This window comes from Scomber scombrus, chromosome 8, assembly GCF_963691925.1.
Source record: "Scomber scombrus chromosome 8, fScoSco1.1, whole genome shotgun sequence".
NCBI classification, from domain to species: domain Eukaryota; kingdom Metazoa; phylum Chordata; class Actinopteri; order Scombriformes; family Scombridae; genus Scomber; species Scomber scombrus.
Window position 1 is genome coordinate 32160924 of NC_084977.1, and position 14711 is coordinate 32175634.

General features: G+C 38.1%; 2 protein-coding genes across 2 annotated transcripts in view; one reads left to right on the top strand and one right to left on the bottom strand.

Annotated features, from left to right (window-relative positions):
- The window catches only part of trmt1l (tRNA methyltransferase 1-like), a 12898-nt gene extending 5827 nt beyond the window's left edge, over positions 1-7071 (bottom strand). The window contains exons 1-9 of the mRNA XM_062424943.1: positions 7011-7071; positions 4537-4617; positions 4368-4430; positions 3866-3979; positions 2918-2982; positions 2066-2222; positions 1288-1408; positions 1011-1090; positions 1-223 (exon numbers count right to left, since the gene is read on the bottom strand). The exon at positions 1-223 is cut by the window's left edge and continues 27 nt beyond it. Coding sequence (XP_062280927.1) covers positions 1-223; positions 1011-1090; positions 1288-1408; positions 2066-2222; positions 2918-2982; positions 3866-3979; positions 4368-4430; positions 4537-4617; positions 7011-7071 — 965 coding nt within the window. The remainder of the gene's footprint in view (positions 224-1010; positions 1091-1287; positions 1409-2065; positions 2223-2917; positions 2983-3865; positions 3980-4367; positions 4431-4536; positions 4618-7010) is intronic.
- Positions 5984-14131, top strand: LOC133985338 (interferon-induced protein with tetratricopeptide repeats 1B-like). The gene is made up of 2 exons (XM_062424952.1): positions 5984-5995; positions 12564-14131. The coding sequence occupies exons 1-2, from the start codon at positions 5984-5986 to the stop codon at positions 13869-13871; spliced, it is 1320 nt and encodes a 439-aa protein (XP_062280936.1). The 3' UTR covers positions 13872-14131.
- The last annotated feature ends 580 nt before the right edge of the window (positions 14132-14711 follow it).

Consider the following 14711-nt stretch of genomic DNA (forward strand, 5'->3'; position numbering starts at 1 on the left):
ATGACGTTGGCGTCCATCTTGGCGACCTCCACCGTAGCGACCGTCCCCTCCGCGTCTCCGCCGGCTCCATCGGGCCCTCGGGGGCCTCGTGACCCTCCGTCCACACGCATGTGGTTCAGCTGGCAGTTCTCTTTGATCATTTTGACGCAGGTGTCGCTGATGTCCGTTATCGTCACTTTGACAGTGTTACGAAGGTGCTTCGCCCACTGGAGGCCCATGATGCCTGAGAGGAGGAAGAGGAGGAGGAGGAGGAGGAAGAGAGAGAGGAGGAGGAGGAAGAAGAAGGAGTGTGAGTCTTAGAGCCTTAACTGCATCCATCTCTGCAGCTTTATAGTTGAGTTTCAGCTCATTGTTTAACTGTCAGGAAGATGAAACTTAACTATTGGCACTTTTCCACTACACAGTTCTAGCACTACTCGGCTCTACTCGGCTCGACTATACTCGACACGGTTCCAGGAACCTTTTCCATTACAAAAAAGTACCTCCTCAACGTGGGCGGGGTCGTCATAGCAACGGCTCCGTGAAACTGCTGTGACTTCGTTTTATACGCGACACAAACACATAAACAATGGAGGACATGGAGGCGATGGTGTACTTGCTGCTGTATGAGGCTTTCTGTCTCACACAAAGCAAGAGAAGAGAAACTAATCGCTCTAATGCTGCTGCCGGTATTTAAAAATGCCGGGTTTGATTCTTGTGTGGGACGGCTCATGACTCTTCCAGTGACTCTCTGACCAATCAGTGGCCGGCAGTCTGTTGACGTCACATTTTAGTATCGGCTCGGCTCGCTTGGAACCTCGGCAGAGCAGATACTAAAAAAGTACCAGGTACCAGGTACTATCCCTGATGGAGACGCAGAGAAAACCGAGGCAAGTCAAGCTGAAACTGTGTAGTGGAAAAGCGCCAATATAAAGCTCCGTAAAGCACTGTCATAGTGTTGTTTTCAGAGACAAAAGCTGTAAAAAGCCACTCTTAGTGGTCACAATTATCAGATACAATTTTTAACCCACCTGTGGCTCCAAAAGCATCCAGACACTCCAACGGGTTTCTCTCTTCAGCCAGAACAGCCAGAGAACAGAAAACCAGCTGCCTGAAGCACACACACACACACACACACACACACACACACACACACACACACACACACACACACACACACACACACACACACACACAGACATACAGACACACAGTGACAGACACACACACACACACACCTTTAATATAAGCTCAGTGCATAAAGCAGCTCCATCATGACATCATCGTGTGTCTGCTGCTTCTTCTCACCTGTTGGTCTTCATCTTGCGGTTGAAGTACGTGTCGCTCTTCTGCGGCGTCGTGTGGTTCGGCAGCAGCTGCACGTTGGTGCCGAGCTCCTTCATGATTTCATACGCCTGACCGGACGGAGCTGCGGACACATCGGACACGTTTAAAAGCACGCAGAGGAGAACCGTAACCACCTCTACTACTAACACACAGTCACAGAGTATTAAAAGCTTTAACTCAGAGCTCACACTGACACACAGAAGCTTTTTAATAGCGGCTAACATTCGGATATAAAACAGGTGTTTGGTGACCTGCTGGTTCCTCTCAGTAACACGAGGTGCGTCTGCTGGGAACCGTAAAAAAAACCCAGACGCATCGACATGTGGAAGCATTTTAAACTCAAACTGAAACTGTATTTTAAAGCAGGATCAGTCGTGAGGGATAAATGTCGTTTTATGAGACTTTTATTGTGTCTTCTGCTGATTTATTTGTATTTCTTCAGTCTGATTTGACTGTTTATAAAACATAAATAGTATAAATTATCACCCAATTCTGTGTTAGCCAACTTATTAACACAAGTTTTACACATATTTAAGGAAATTATAGTCAATAGGCCTCATTTAAGTAAAACTATGCCTAATTTTTAGGTCAAAATTAACCCGATGACAACAGGAGGGTTAAATCTGATCTAAGTAAATCAGGCCTTTAATGTTAACTAATCTGTGTTTTATGAATCTTTAAACTTAATGACTAAATATCTGGATTTTCCCTTCAATGAATCAGTAACACTTTTTATTACCCGGCTCTTCAAACGGGACGTCGGAGCTTCCGGAGTAGCTCGCCTCCGTCTCTCCTTTGTTGACGTGGCGTTTGAGGTGGCTGATCATGTCGGTCTTGCGAGCGATGGTCACTGAACACACCACGCAGTGATAGTGAGCCACGTGTCTGCCTGACGCCTGCAGGGGGGGGGGGGAATAAACAGAAATAAACCCTTATTAGATATTCTGATTATTTTACAGGTCCTGCAGATTCACTGATGCAATTTAACGTCATATCTCAGGTTTAATTTGACAGTTATTGTGAAGAAATGGAGAAAAGGTGTTGTAATCTTCTAGTTGATTGAATTAAACTTTGACTTTAATCGACTTTGTGGATTCCTGCAGGAGGATGATGATGCATCTTGTATAAATGTGTAGAAACTGACTTAATAAGCAGAGGAAAAATGAGAGGAAACATCTTTTAGAGTTTCTAAAGCAACAGAAATGCTGATGAATGTTATCTTACTGTGTCTGGTTTTATTTTATTTTATGCATATTTGTCTTTTTTTTAATTGGAAATTATGTTTCTTTGATAAAAAGTAAATGCAAAAGTTGTTTTTGTTGCTACTGTTCATTTACATGTGTGAAATATTTGCAAAATTCAATTAAAATATTGCTTAAAAAAATTATTATTTTCTGCAAAGATTGATCAACTAATAAAATAATTAATTCAGACCTTCTTTTTTTTTTAATACAGAGTTCGCCACTGATGCACTGATTATAATACAAATATAAAAGATACGGTTAAGGGTACAATACAGATAAGGGTTAGGGACTATTGTAATTTGCAGATATGAAACATTTTAGAGTCTGAAGCTGCTGACGTTTCTCACCTGATCTCCATTGAGGCCGGGCTTCAGGTTTCTGCAGGGAAGGTGACAGATGCACATCCTCTGACCTGGTAACAGTTAGGGGGAGAAGAAGAAGGAGGAGGAGGAGGAGGAGGAGGAGGAGAAGAAGAAGAAGAAGAAGAAGAAGAAGAAGAAGAAGAAGAAGAAGAAGAAGAAGAAGAAGAAGAAGAAGAAGAAGAAGAAGGAGGAGGAGGAGTAGGAGGAGGAGGAGGAGGAGAAGAAGAAGAAGAAGAAGAAGAAGAAGAAGAAGAAGAAGAAGAAGAAGAAGAAGAAGAAGAAGAAGAAGAAGAAGAAGAAGAAGAAGAAGAAGAAGAAGAAGAAGAAGAAGAAGAAGAAGAAGATATATTGTATATTGTAGATATTTGGTGAGTGTAATTTGCAGGAATGTAAAGGTCCATTTTCATGACATTTTAGTGCAATTTAGTACTTTTTTATTTTTTTAATTCTCCAAAACTCTTCCAGAAATTCATAATTTATGAATTCGGTCACAAAAAGGAAAAAATGCAAATTATAGAGTTTCTTAAGAAAGGATCTAACATACTAAAATGTTGTTTTACACACTGAAAACTGAGTATTTCTAAGAATTTAATAATAACTTAGATATATGTATATTTGTTCTTATGTGACCAGAAATTGAAAACAAGCAATTTGAAGACAAAACCTTCAGGAATATGTGACGGTAACGTTTTTATTGTTTTTGAACTTTTTATATAAATACAGTACCCGTCAAAAGTTTGGACACACTTTCCCATTCACATCAATGAGAAAGTGTGTCCAAACTTTTGACTGGTACAGTATATTAAACAATAAATGGAGGAAATGATCAGAAGATGAATCTTTATATGTGCAGCCCTGATGAGTGTTGTGATATCACAGTAACACAGGTAGTAACAGGACCCAGGTGTGTATTTCGTAACTCTTCGTTCTTACCTTCAAACTCCACGTAAACCTTCCAGTGGAGGTTCTGCAGGTGTCTGCGGAGCTTGTGGCTGTAACACGCTTTAAACTTCTCCTCAGGACACAGAGGGCAAGACTTACGGCCCGCTGGAGACACACACACACACACACACACACACACACACACACACACACACGTACGCAGACACACACACATACACACACACACACACACACACACAGAAACACACACACACACACACACACGTACGCAGACACACACACATACACACACACACACACACACACACAGAACACACACACACACACACACACACACACACACAGACACAATCACACACAAACACACACACATTAAAAGTAGATTTTATTCAATCTTTTATTATCAATTATTTTGGTATGTAGTGAATTATTCTCCACAGTAACATCGTAAGGACTTAAATGAAATCTGACTTGTATGAAAGGTTTTATATAAATAAAGTCTGGTTGATTCATTGATTAGTTTTCCACTCACCACCATTGAGGTCGACCAGCAGCTCCAGACCTTCCAGTTTAGTCTGAATGGAAACGTGTCGATCTGTCAGCAGCAAAGAAGAAGAAAAAAATGATCAATCAATTATACACAGAACATTTCAGGTCATGTGTGAAGCTACGATGTTATTATATGATTACTGTTTTATTACCCGTCGTGGTGGTCGAGGGTTTAGCATCACTGTCTGCTGCAGCTTCATCCTTCACTGCCTGTTCTGCTACTTGGTCGCCAGCTGAAGGAAAAGAACAGTATTACAGTAAAAGTACTGCAGTATTATGAGTGATGTAGTATGCAGTATTACAGTAAAAGTACTGCAGTATTATGAGTGATGTAGTATGCAGTATTACAGTAAAAGTACTGCAGTATTATGAGTGATGCAGTATGCAGTATTACAGTAAAGTACTGCAGTATTATAGTGATGTAGTATGCAGTATTACAGTAAAAGTACTGCAGTATTATGAGCGATGTAGTATGCAGTATTACAGTAAAAGTACTGCAGTATTATGAGTGATGTAGTATGCAGTATTACAGTAAAGTACTGCAGTATTATAGTGGTGTAGTATGCAGTATTACAGTAAAAGTACTGCAGTATTATGAGTGATGTAGTATGCAGTATTACAGTAAAAGTACTGCAGTATTATGAGTGATGTAGTATGCAGTATTACAGTAAAAGTACTGCAGTATTATGAGCGATGTAGTATGCAGTATTACAGTAAAAGTACTGCAGTATTATGACTGATGTAGTATGCAGTATTACAGTAAAAGTACTGCAGTATTATGAGTGATGTAGTATGCAGTATTACAGTAAAAGTACTGCAGTATTATGAGCGATGTAGTATGCAGTATAACAGTAAAAGTACTGCAGTATTATGAGCGATGTAGTATGCAGTATTACAGTAAAAGTACTGCAGTATTATAGTGATGTAGTATGCAGTATTACAGTAAAAGTACTGCAGTATTATGAGCGATGTAGTATGCAGTATTACAGTAAAAGTACTGCAGTATTATGAGTGATGTAGTATGCAGTATTACAGTAAAAGTACTGCAGTATTATGAGTGATGTAGTATGTAGTATTACAGTAAAAGTACTGCAGTATTATAGTGATGTAGTATGCAGTATTACAGTAAAAGTACTGCAGTATTATGAGTGATGTAGTATGCAGTATTACAGTAAAAGTACTGCAGTATTATGAGTGATGTAGTATGCAGTATTACAGTAAAAGTACTGCAGTATTATAGTGATGTAGTATGCAGTATTACAGTAAAGTACTGCAGTATTATGAGCGATGTAGTATGCAGTATTACAGTAAAAGTACTGCAGTATTATAGTGATGTAGTATGCAGTATTACAGTAAAAGTACTGCAGTATTATGAGTGATGTAGTATGCAGTATTACAGTAAAAGTACTGCAGTATTATAGTGATGTAGTATGCAGTATTACAGTAAAAGTACTGCAGTATTATGAGTGATGTAGTATGCAGTATTACAGTAAAAGTACTGCAGTATAATGAGTGATGTAGTATGCAGTATTACAGTAAAAGTACTGCAGTATTATAGTGATGTAGTATGCAGTATTACAGTAAAAGTACTGCAGTATTATGAGTGATGTAGTATGCAGTATTACAGTAAAGTAGTGGTTTGGTCCTCTGACTGATATATTATTATTATGACATCATTAGATTATTAATAGTGAAGCATCAGTGTTAGAGCAGCATGTTACTGTTGTAGCTGCTGGAGGTGGAGCTAGTTTACACTACTTTATATACAGTTAGCTAGTTTAGTCCAGTGGTTCCCAACCTAGGGGTGGGGCCCCTCCAAAGGGTCAGCAGATAAATGTGAGGGGTGGTGAGATGATTAATGGGAGAGGAAAGAAGAACAAACTAAGTTCTGATGATTTTTGCTGAAATATTGGATCATTTGAACATTTATTGAAATGAAAGCATGTGAGAAGTTTAGAGGGAAAAATCAGTATTTGGTGGAGCTGTTAACGACTCATAGACATCTGAAATGTGAGCCGACTACACACTGCTTTTTGGTTTCATCTTTAACAATGTGTTGTATTTATAAAGCTTGTTATTTTATCCATTGTGTCAAATAAATGTAGTGGAGTAGAAAGTACAATATTTCCCTCTGAGATGTAGAAAGTAGCATCACATGGAAATACTACAGTAAAGTACAAGTACCTCCATGTTAAATGTACTGAGTTACTTTCCACCACTGAGCTGTTCCAGGTTAAGAGCAGATCAGAGGCTTTTGGGTCACTCTCTCTCTCTCTGCGGTCCTGTAGTGCAGCTCCATGAAGAGACCGTCTCACCCAAAACTACACTACACCGCTTATTTTACACTCTGACAAACCCTGTAAAGAAACCTACACTACAGCAGATAGTTGGTGGCGACAGCAGCTCTGCTAATATTCGCTTCAGCCCTTTTTGTCGCTGTTGTTGTTGACTATTTAGGTCCTATGGCGGAGCTCCGTGGTGAGGCCCTCGTTTAGTTCAGCAGTTATAAACTCGATTTCTCCGTGAATTCGCGGCACAGCGATGATTATGTCCAAAGTATGATTTATTCTGCGCTTCATCCTCCTGAAATTATTGAGCAAATGACAAACGGGTGCAGTTTACTCACGTTTAATATCGACGTCCTCCTGGTGAAGCTGAGCAGCGTCTGCCTCTTTGAGCTCCGCCATTACTACAGCAACATACGCAGGAAATGTTCCTCCGTACGTACTTTACGTAAAGTGCGCAGGTTTAAAGCGTAAATGGTTAAAAAAAAAAAAAAAAAAAACCGAGACAGCAACAGACCCAAACAATGTTTATAACATGTACAATTATTGACTTCTACAATGTTGATTTAATGTTTTTAATGTAATATTTTCTATGTGTTATTTTGTTATAAAATGTTTCTTCCACAATCCCTATATATGTGTGTGTGTGTGTGTGTGTGTGTGTGTGTGTGTGTGTGTGTGTGTGTGTGTGTGTGTGTGTGTGTGTGTGTGTGTGTGTGAGTGTGTGTGTGTGTGTGTGCGCGTGTGTGTTTGTGTGTGTGTTACCTTTTTTTCTTTGAGGTTTTTTTGTTTGTTTGTTTTTTTTTCTTTTTCTGTTTCAATAAATTTGGGGAAAATCAATCATTCAATCTATCCAACTTTTTTGTAGCACTTTTCATACATCATAGCATAAAACAAAGTGCTTTACTTGGTCAAAAACAAACAAACAAACAAACAAAAATGGATCAATAAAAACAGGAACTGAAGAAAAGCTCTCATAACTCTCCTGAATCTGCATTTAGGAAACCCCAGATTTAGGATAAAAATGTAAAAAATTAAGAAACCCAAGTAAAATACAAGATCAATAGACATATCTAAAAATACTCTTTTTTCCCCAAAAGGCATGCCTGGATATATATATATATATGAGCAGCCATTATAAACTGTATGTATGGATTATTTATTTATTTATTTATTTATTGTAATTCTCTTTTTGAACACTAGGTGGTGTACGGGTGCAGGAAGGCATATAGGTGAGGTCACCAGATAATTGGAGGTGATTGGGGATAAGGATGAACCTTTTATATATACAGTCTATGGGATGAACACAGTTTTTGACCGTGTAGCCATGCACACATAGTTGATGTGTTTTATATTATTAAAATTAACAGTTTGATAAGCTACAGAAGTCGTCTGTATTCAGTGCACACATACAAACTAGTTTTTATCTAGTCTGGCAATCACTCAGTGGCTTTGAATAGCAGAAGTCACCACAAAATGTACTGAAACTACAGTTGGCAGGAAAGCGTCAAACACATCCTTCATTACTGATGAAGGTAGATGCACCACTGACACAATGATGTTTTTGTGTGTCTTATATTATTGTTTCCCTGTTTTTAATACAACTACAAAACCTGGTAAATTATTATGATTATTATTAATATCAATATCATTTTTTATAGCGTGTACTTTGTATTAAGGCAAGAAATAAAGGGTCACATAAAATTATAAGATTAACACTTGAATGAGGGTAGTTTTTCTGGAGGGCTGACAGCCATCCACACCAGATTGGTCCAGGAGCTCCATAGCCCTACCAAATTCATTGAGCACAATCTTCAACCACAGCTTTGTTTATTGACATCCATCTTCCTTCAGACATCAGAACTCCTGCAGATCGTGGAAAAGTTATGACAACCGGACACCAATGGCAGATTCTGATAGGGGCGACATGGACAGCATCTTGTATGTATATATAGATATATATACATATAGTATTTTTCCCCTACTTGTACCTCTAGTCAGCACACCTTCAAGGTTTAAAAAACCATAAGAAACATCCACTCAGCTACGATGTGCCACTTTCATTTGTTTGTATTTTGGTGATTTGATTTGTACAAGAGACATTTTTTCTGCTTTGAATTTGTTCTCTTCTCTGCCCAAGCATTTACCCCTTTGCCTGTTTTGCACTTTGAATTTCCTTGATGTGGACATGCTATACAAATAAATGTGCCTTGCTTTGCCCCTTTGACCTTTTTGCCTAGTCAAACATTATAAACTGAGTCATTCAGACAAAACACTGGACACCTTGGGCTGATCCTGCCATTCATTTAACCAAACAATAACCAAACCCCGGCCCTCTGAGTTCATGAACCACACGATGGTCGTCATGGTTCTCAGTTCTCTTGGCTCGTTCAGCCTGCAGAGTATGTTGCCTTTGGCTGTGTGATGTTTAATGCGTGCCAACAGAACACACATACACAAAATTGTAAAAGTGTTCACAAATTTGCAAGCAGCGCTGTAGTTTGATGTGGTTTGTTGTACAATTTAACACCACATTCTGTTTGAATATGTGTTGCTATAATTAAACAACTGGTGCTTTAGATTATGTTGGTGTTTTGAAATCTTGCTTCATGTGCCTCTTTGTAAGTTTGAGCACCTGCCCCTCTAAAGGACACTACACAGCCCTGGATTAATGGCCTTCACACCTGGCATGAACCTTATAAGATGATCAGATTGAAATCAGGTAGTGCTAGAACATATACAGTAAAAGTACAAGAATGCAAATGATCTGCTTGCAAATGATCTGACGTAACATACAGGGGACCGATTGTCTTATAATGCGTCAATGCAACCGGATGACGCCGAAAACACCACTACAGGAGTAATAATACAATCAAAAGCGTATTCAGTAAGTAGGGTTGGCAACAGAATGAGGTTCCCCAACATGACAGATATGAAACCAGAAGTGTCACCTCCAAACTTCCCTAAAATATAAATACAGCAGTGGTCAGACAGGTGTTGAAACTTTACAAACCTTACAAAGATGCCACTTTATCACCTTTTGTTAATCAATACAGATTGATAAAGTTTTTGTCAAATGTCCGGACCGGATGACCTGGACGAAGAAGCAGTCTGAGGGTTGATTTTTAAAATATATTTGGTGGGTAGCCAGTGTTGGGTTCTGCACTATTTTATGCTGAATTACTGCTTTAAGGAAGATAAACAAGTTATTACAGATCACATCCAGCCACATGTTATCAGCAGTGAGCAATTTTCTCCATTTCCTCACTTCCTATCAAGACCGCACCCAAACCCAAATCTTTAGTCTGCCACCTTTAGTCTTTTGGTGATATTAACTTCTGTCACTTTTTAACCAATATTAACAGTTTAGGTTCTGATCTCTCTGATGGCTCCATGCTTTATTAATAACTTATTATTGTCCAGTGGAGATCCAAAGGTTTCCTAATTTAAGCCATGGTGTTTTTGAGGTACTTAACTTGACTATTTCCATTTGAAGCAACTTTATACTTCCACCCCACTACATGTCAGAGCGAAATATTGGACTTTCTACTTCACTGGATTAACATTTTACATGAAGTATTATAATGATAAGCTAATAAATTACAGAGCATTGTTAAAGATTGAACCAGTTGTTCCCAAATATTTGGCTTGTGGCCCTTTAAAAAAAAAAAAAGGAGTGTGTATTTGTGTCTCTTTGTCATGTTTCAGACTTCTATGAGTTGTTTTTAGATCCATCAAAGAAACCCCTTCACATGGTTTCAGATTAATTACTCTAGAACTACTTTGTTAGAAGCATGTAATATATCATTCACAGTCAAATAGTAGATTTAGCTGATAATATGTCTCTACTTTTACTGAAGTAGGATTTTAATTGCAGGACATTTACACATAGAGGCATATTTTTACTTAAACATGACATTGTTTATATGTTCAGCTGAAATAAAGGTGCTGTCAAATTCCCTCTTAGGGTTTACCTGTTGAGCTGTGGTGGAAGTATAGTAACAAAAAGAGGGACTCTGGTACTAAAACAACTGTAACATTGAAAGATATCTACTTGATTTGACTCATTTGAACGTCTGAAGCTTCATATTAGCTTCAGATCAACTTTTAAATACATGTTTTACACAGAAGGAAGACTGTGGATTTAGTCCTCCATCACTTCCATTGTAAGTGCATTATGAAGGGATCTTCTAATGGTCAGTATGAACAGGAGGAATGATTAACTCTCCATGTTTCCTCTCGTCTCTCTGTACCTTAATGATGAGTTTCTGCAGGTTTGCAACTTTCTGCAGTGAACTGACGTCTGCTCGTGTCGCCCCGCCTCCAGAACTTATTTCTGAACCAGTATATATTAAGCTTAACATCACAGCAGACACAGTAAAGCAGAAGTTGGATAATATCAACTGCTTTTATGACAGACAACCCAAAAGCTGCTTTAGACTTATTTTCACAGAACTACTGGGAGCAGGAAACAGCAGGATAATGAGGTGAGTAGCTGCTTCTGTAGTTCAAATTATATAGAAAATGTCTCATTTTAGAGCGTCAGAGCCTAAATTATTAAAAAGATGGATATTACAAGTTCACTTTTTCTCTTTATAAAATATGTGCAATAACAATATCAAACTCAGGTACATTATCATTACACCAATATTTCTCTCAACATATTGTTACTATTTTTTTTATTTCCTATTGTTCATATTGCTTGTTTTTACTTATAATTTATTGTTCTTTATTCTTTATTGATGCTTGTCTATTTTTGCTATGCACTTTGCTACTGTAACATTGCAAATTTCTCCATTGTGGGACTAAGAATGAATTATCTTATCTGAATGGAAATGTTTTTATTATCAGTCAGTGTTGCAGTCCTTCCTTACTGTTGTTACTCTTGTTCCATTTACCTTTAATATAAAAACATTATTATTATATTTCATGGTTCTTCCTTTTTTCTGTCTTACATATTATCTTTCAACATGAACCATCAAGATTTAAACAATAGAGTGAAATTATTAACATCTTCAGAGATTCGGGGCCAACTGCAGCTCTTTATCTCTCTCTTTGCTCCTGGGGCTTGAACTATGTTGATTTGATATTCAATATAAAGGACAAAATCTTGAGTCAGACATTGGGTTCAAGTGGGTATGGGGTTTTTGGACTATGTCAGACTTTCAGCTACTTAAAATAAAAAATGTCCTGACGGCACTGAAAGAGGACTCATTCATAAGAGCTGCTTTATTACAACATGACTGGCTACCTATCAAAATATTAACAAATACCTCCCTAGTTATGGTTATGGAGATTCATAAGTATCAAATAAACATTTAAATAATTATATCCCCCAAAACCTGACTTTCAGTACTCACCAAACTAAGTTTTAAAAGGGTAATATCATTGAGGAAACCAACAGTGACACCTAGTGGCTTGAGCCTGACAGGACAGCTGATCACAGATGACTGGGTATTTCATTAGTAATTAAATAATTCATTAGCATTAACTTAACAAAGTAATTATACCCTTCTGTCATAAGAACAGTAAAAGACAATACAAACTGCACTATATACCACTGTAAAGATAAGTATTAATGCACAAGAGAAAAGACAAAGACAGAGGAATCTACCATGTGGCATGATTACCATATTTACAAAACGCCATATTTAGAGCAACAATATTCTGTTTACATGACAGATAAACACTCCAAAGAAAAATAAACATGAAACTACTTAGAGAAGGTTAAAAATGCACACCACAAGCTGGATGGCACATAGATCTAGTCTTTCTGACAACATGAGATGAGCTGTGGTTACTCAAACATATCAAGCTTCAGAGCATATTAAATTAACATGCTGATGATGTGTTCTAATAATAGGTGTTTTTTATTCTCCATCAGTGCTGCTCAGAGTCAGTCAACACTGGAGGCCAAACTGAAGGCCCTGCAGTGCCACTTCACCTGGGACATCGACCACAACAGCAAATTTTACCGTATTAAGGACAAACTGGAGGACATCGGCACAGAGGAGGGAAACAGCTGGCTGGGTCACATTTACAACCTGCAGGGATACATTCACTACCAGCTGGGCTTCACTGAAGACGCCCAGTGTTTCCTCAGCAAAGCCACAGAGGCCTTCCGCCGGGCAAGAAAGGACTCCGATGAAGGTCCCTGGTTGTTGGTGAACTACGGGAACCTGACTTGGCTGCATCATCGCCTGGGAGAAGAAGCAGAGAGTCAGACTTACCTGTCAAAGGTGGACACCCTGCTGAAAGAATACCCATCTCCATCAGAGGATGAGCTCCATCCAGAGATCTACGCTGAAAAAGCCTGGACCCTGATGAAGATCAACCAAGAAAAAAATGAGCTGGCTGCAGATTACTTCCAGAGAGCCATCAGGATGCAGCCGGACATGGTGGAATGGCACACTAGTCATGTGATAGCGTTAGCAAAGGCTCATAAGTATGGCGAAACAGCACAGAAGGAAGAGATCCTGGAGAAAATGAGAATGGCCAAGGAACAAGATCCAGAGAATTTGTACCTTGCTGCTCTCGAGCTTGAGCAGCGTGCACTGAGAGAAGAAAGAATTGAAGATGAAGCACGCGAGTTAGCCAGAAAGGTTTTGGAGAATCCTGTCAGCAGCTACAGTGGTATGAAAGTGTTATTATGGGTTTACAGTAAACACATATCTGTTGACGAAGCTATTGATTTGGCAGAGGAGGCTCTGGAAAAAAATCCAAAGGTACGTTACTTGAAGTGGTGTGCTGCTCTCTGCTACAAATGGAAGATCCTTCCTGACAGAAATAGTCACGAAACGACAATACAGAGAGCAGTCAATCTCCATACAGAAGTGATTTCTCTTTACCTTAATCCATCATCATCACTTGTGAAGAAAATATCCCTCGCAAATATATACGCAAAGTCACGTCACGGCCTGGCTAAAGCTGAGCAGACTTACCAGGAGCTGCTAGCAACCAAACTGGAACCTGCAGAAAAACAGATGCTTTACTTCTACTATGCAAAATACTTACACTTCAATCGAAAAGATAACCGGGCGTCAATAAAATATTATATGAAGGCGGCAGAGATAATACAAGACAACTACTTTCAAGGAAAGAGCATTGAAGCTCTGGAGAATTTTAAAGATAGAAACCCAGGGAGCCCAATGTTTAGAGAAATAAAGGAGTTCCTGGACAAACTGAGAGTTCAGAATTCCTAAATCCATTACCTAAAACATTCATCATTCTGACTTTTTACACATAAGAAAAAGTTGCAGAAAAGATTTTTGAACGTCGAAGAATCAAATACTACATCAAATATCTTACAGACAAAATGGTCAGTGGTTCACATACGTCTTATAAATAAACTGTGTGAATATTTTGTCTCTTTAGTGATAAAACCAGCTAATTTCCTTTATTTGAGTTTTTTTCTGTCTACAATAATGATAATGTTATTTATTATTCTTTGTTAATGGTTTCAAAGTTGTAGCTGGTTCATTTTTACATGATAGCAGAACTAATGGAAGAAAAATACATTAATACCGTCTGAAAACTACGAATTTACACTATAAAATGATCAGCAGTATATCTGATTACATTACTGATGCTGATAGATTTTGATCATATATTGTATTTTAACACCTGGGCTCATATATATGGAGCTTACTTTATTCCTGGTTTGTTGATTTTTTTCTTAGCACTGTATATAATTTATATGAAATTTGCTTTGCTGTAAACTTTGCACTAGTAAAAGGTAAAACCAGTAGGAAAGATAATGATTAATATGATTTATAACCTGAATATAATCAGATTGGATTGTGGATTGTGTGATAATGGATTGTGGTGCGGACATTTTTACACTATATTGACACTATTAAATAAACACTATAAAATCTTGTTTATGTTTGTTTTGGTGGTTCATTTACAAGAAATTCATGTTCTCGACACAGCTTTGCAGCACTGCACACAAAATACTGATTAGTGTCAAAATACAACTACTGTATGTAAACCTGTTGCCAACATTGAAGGACGAATTTACAATTCTTCAATACTGTCTTAAA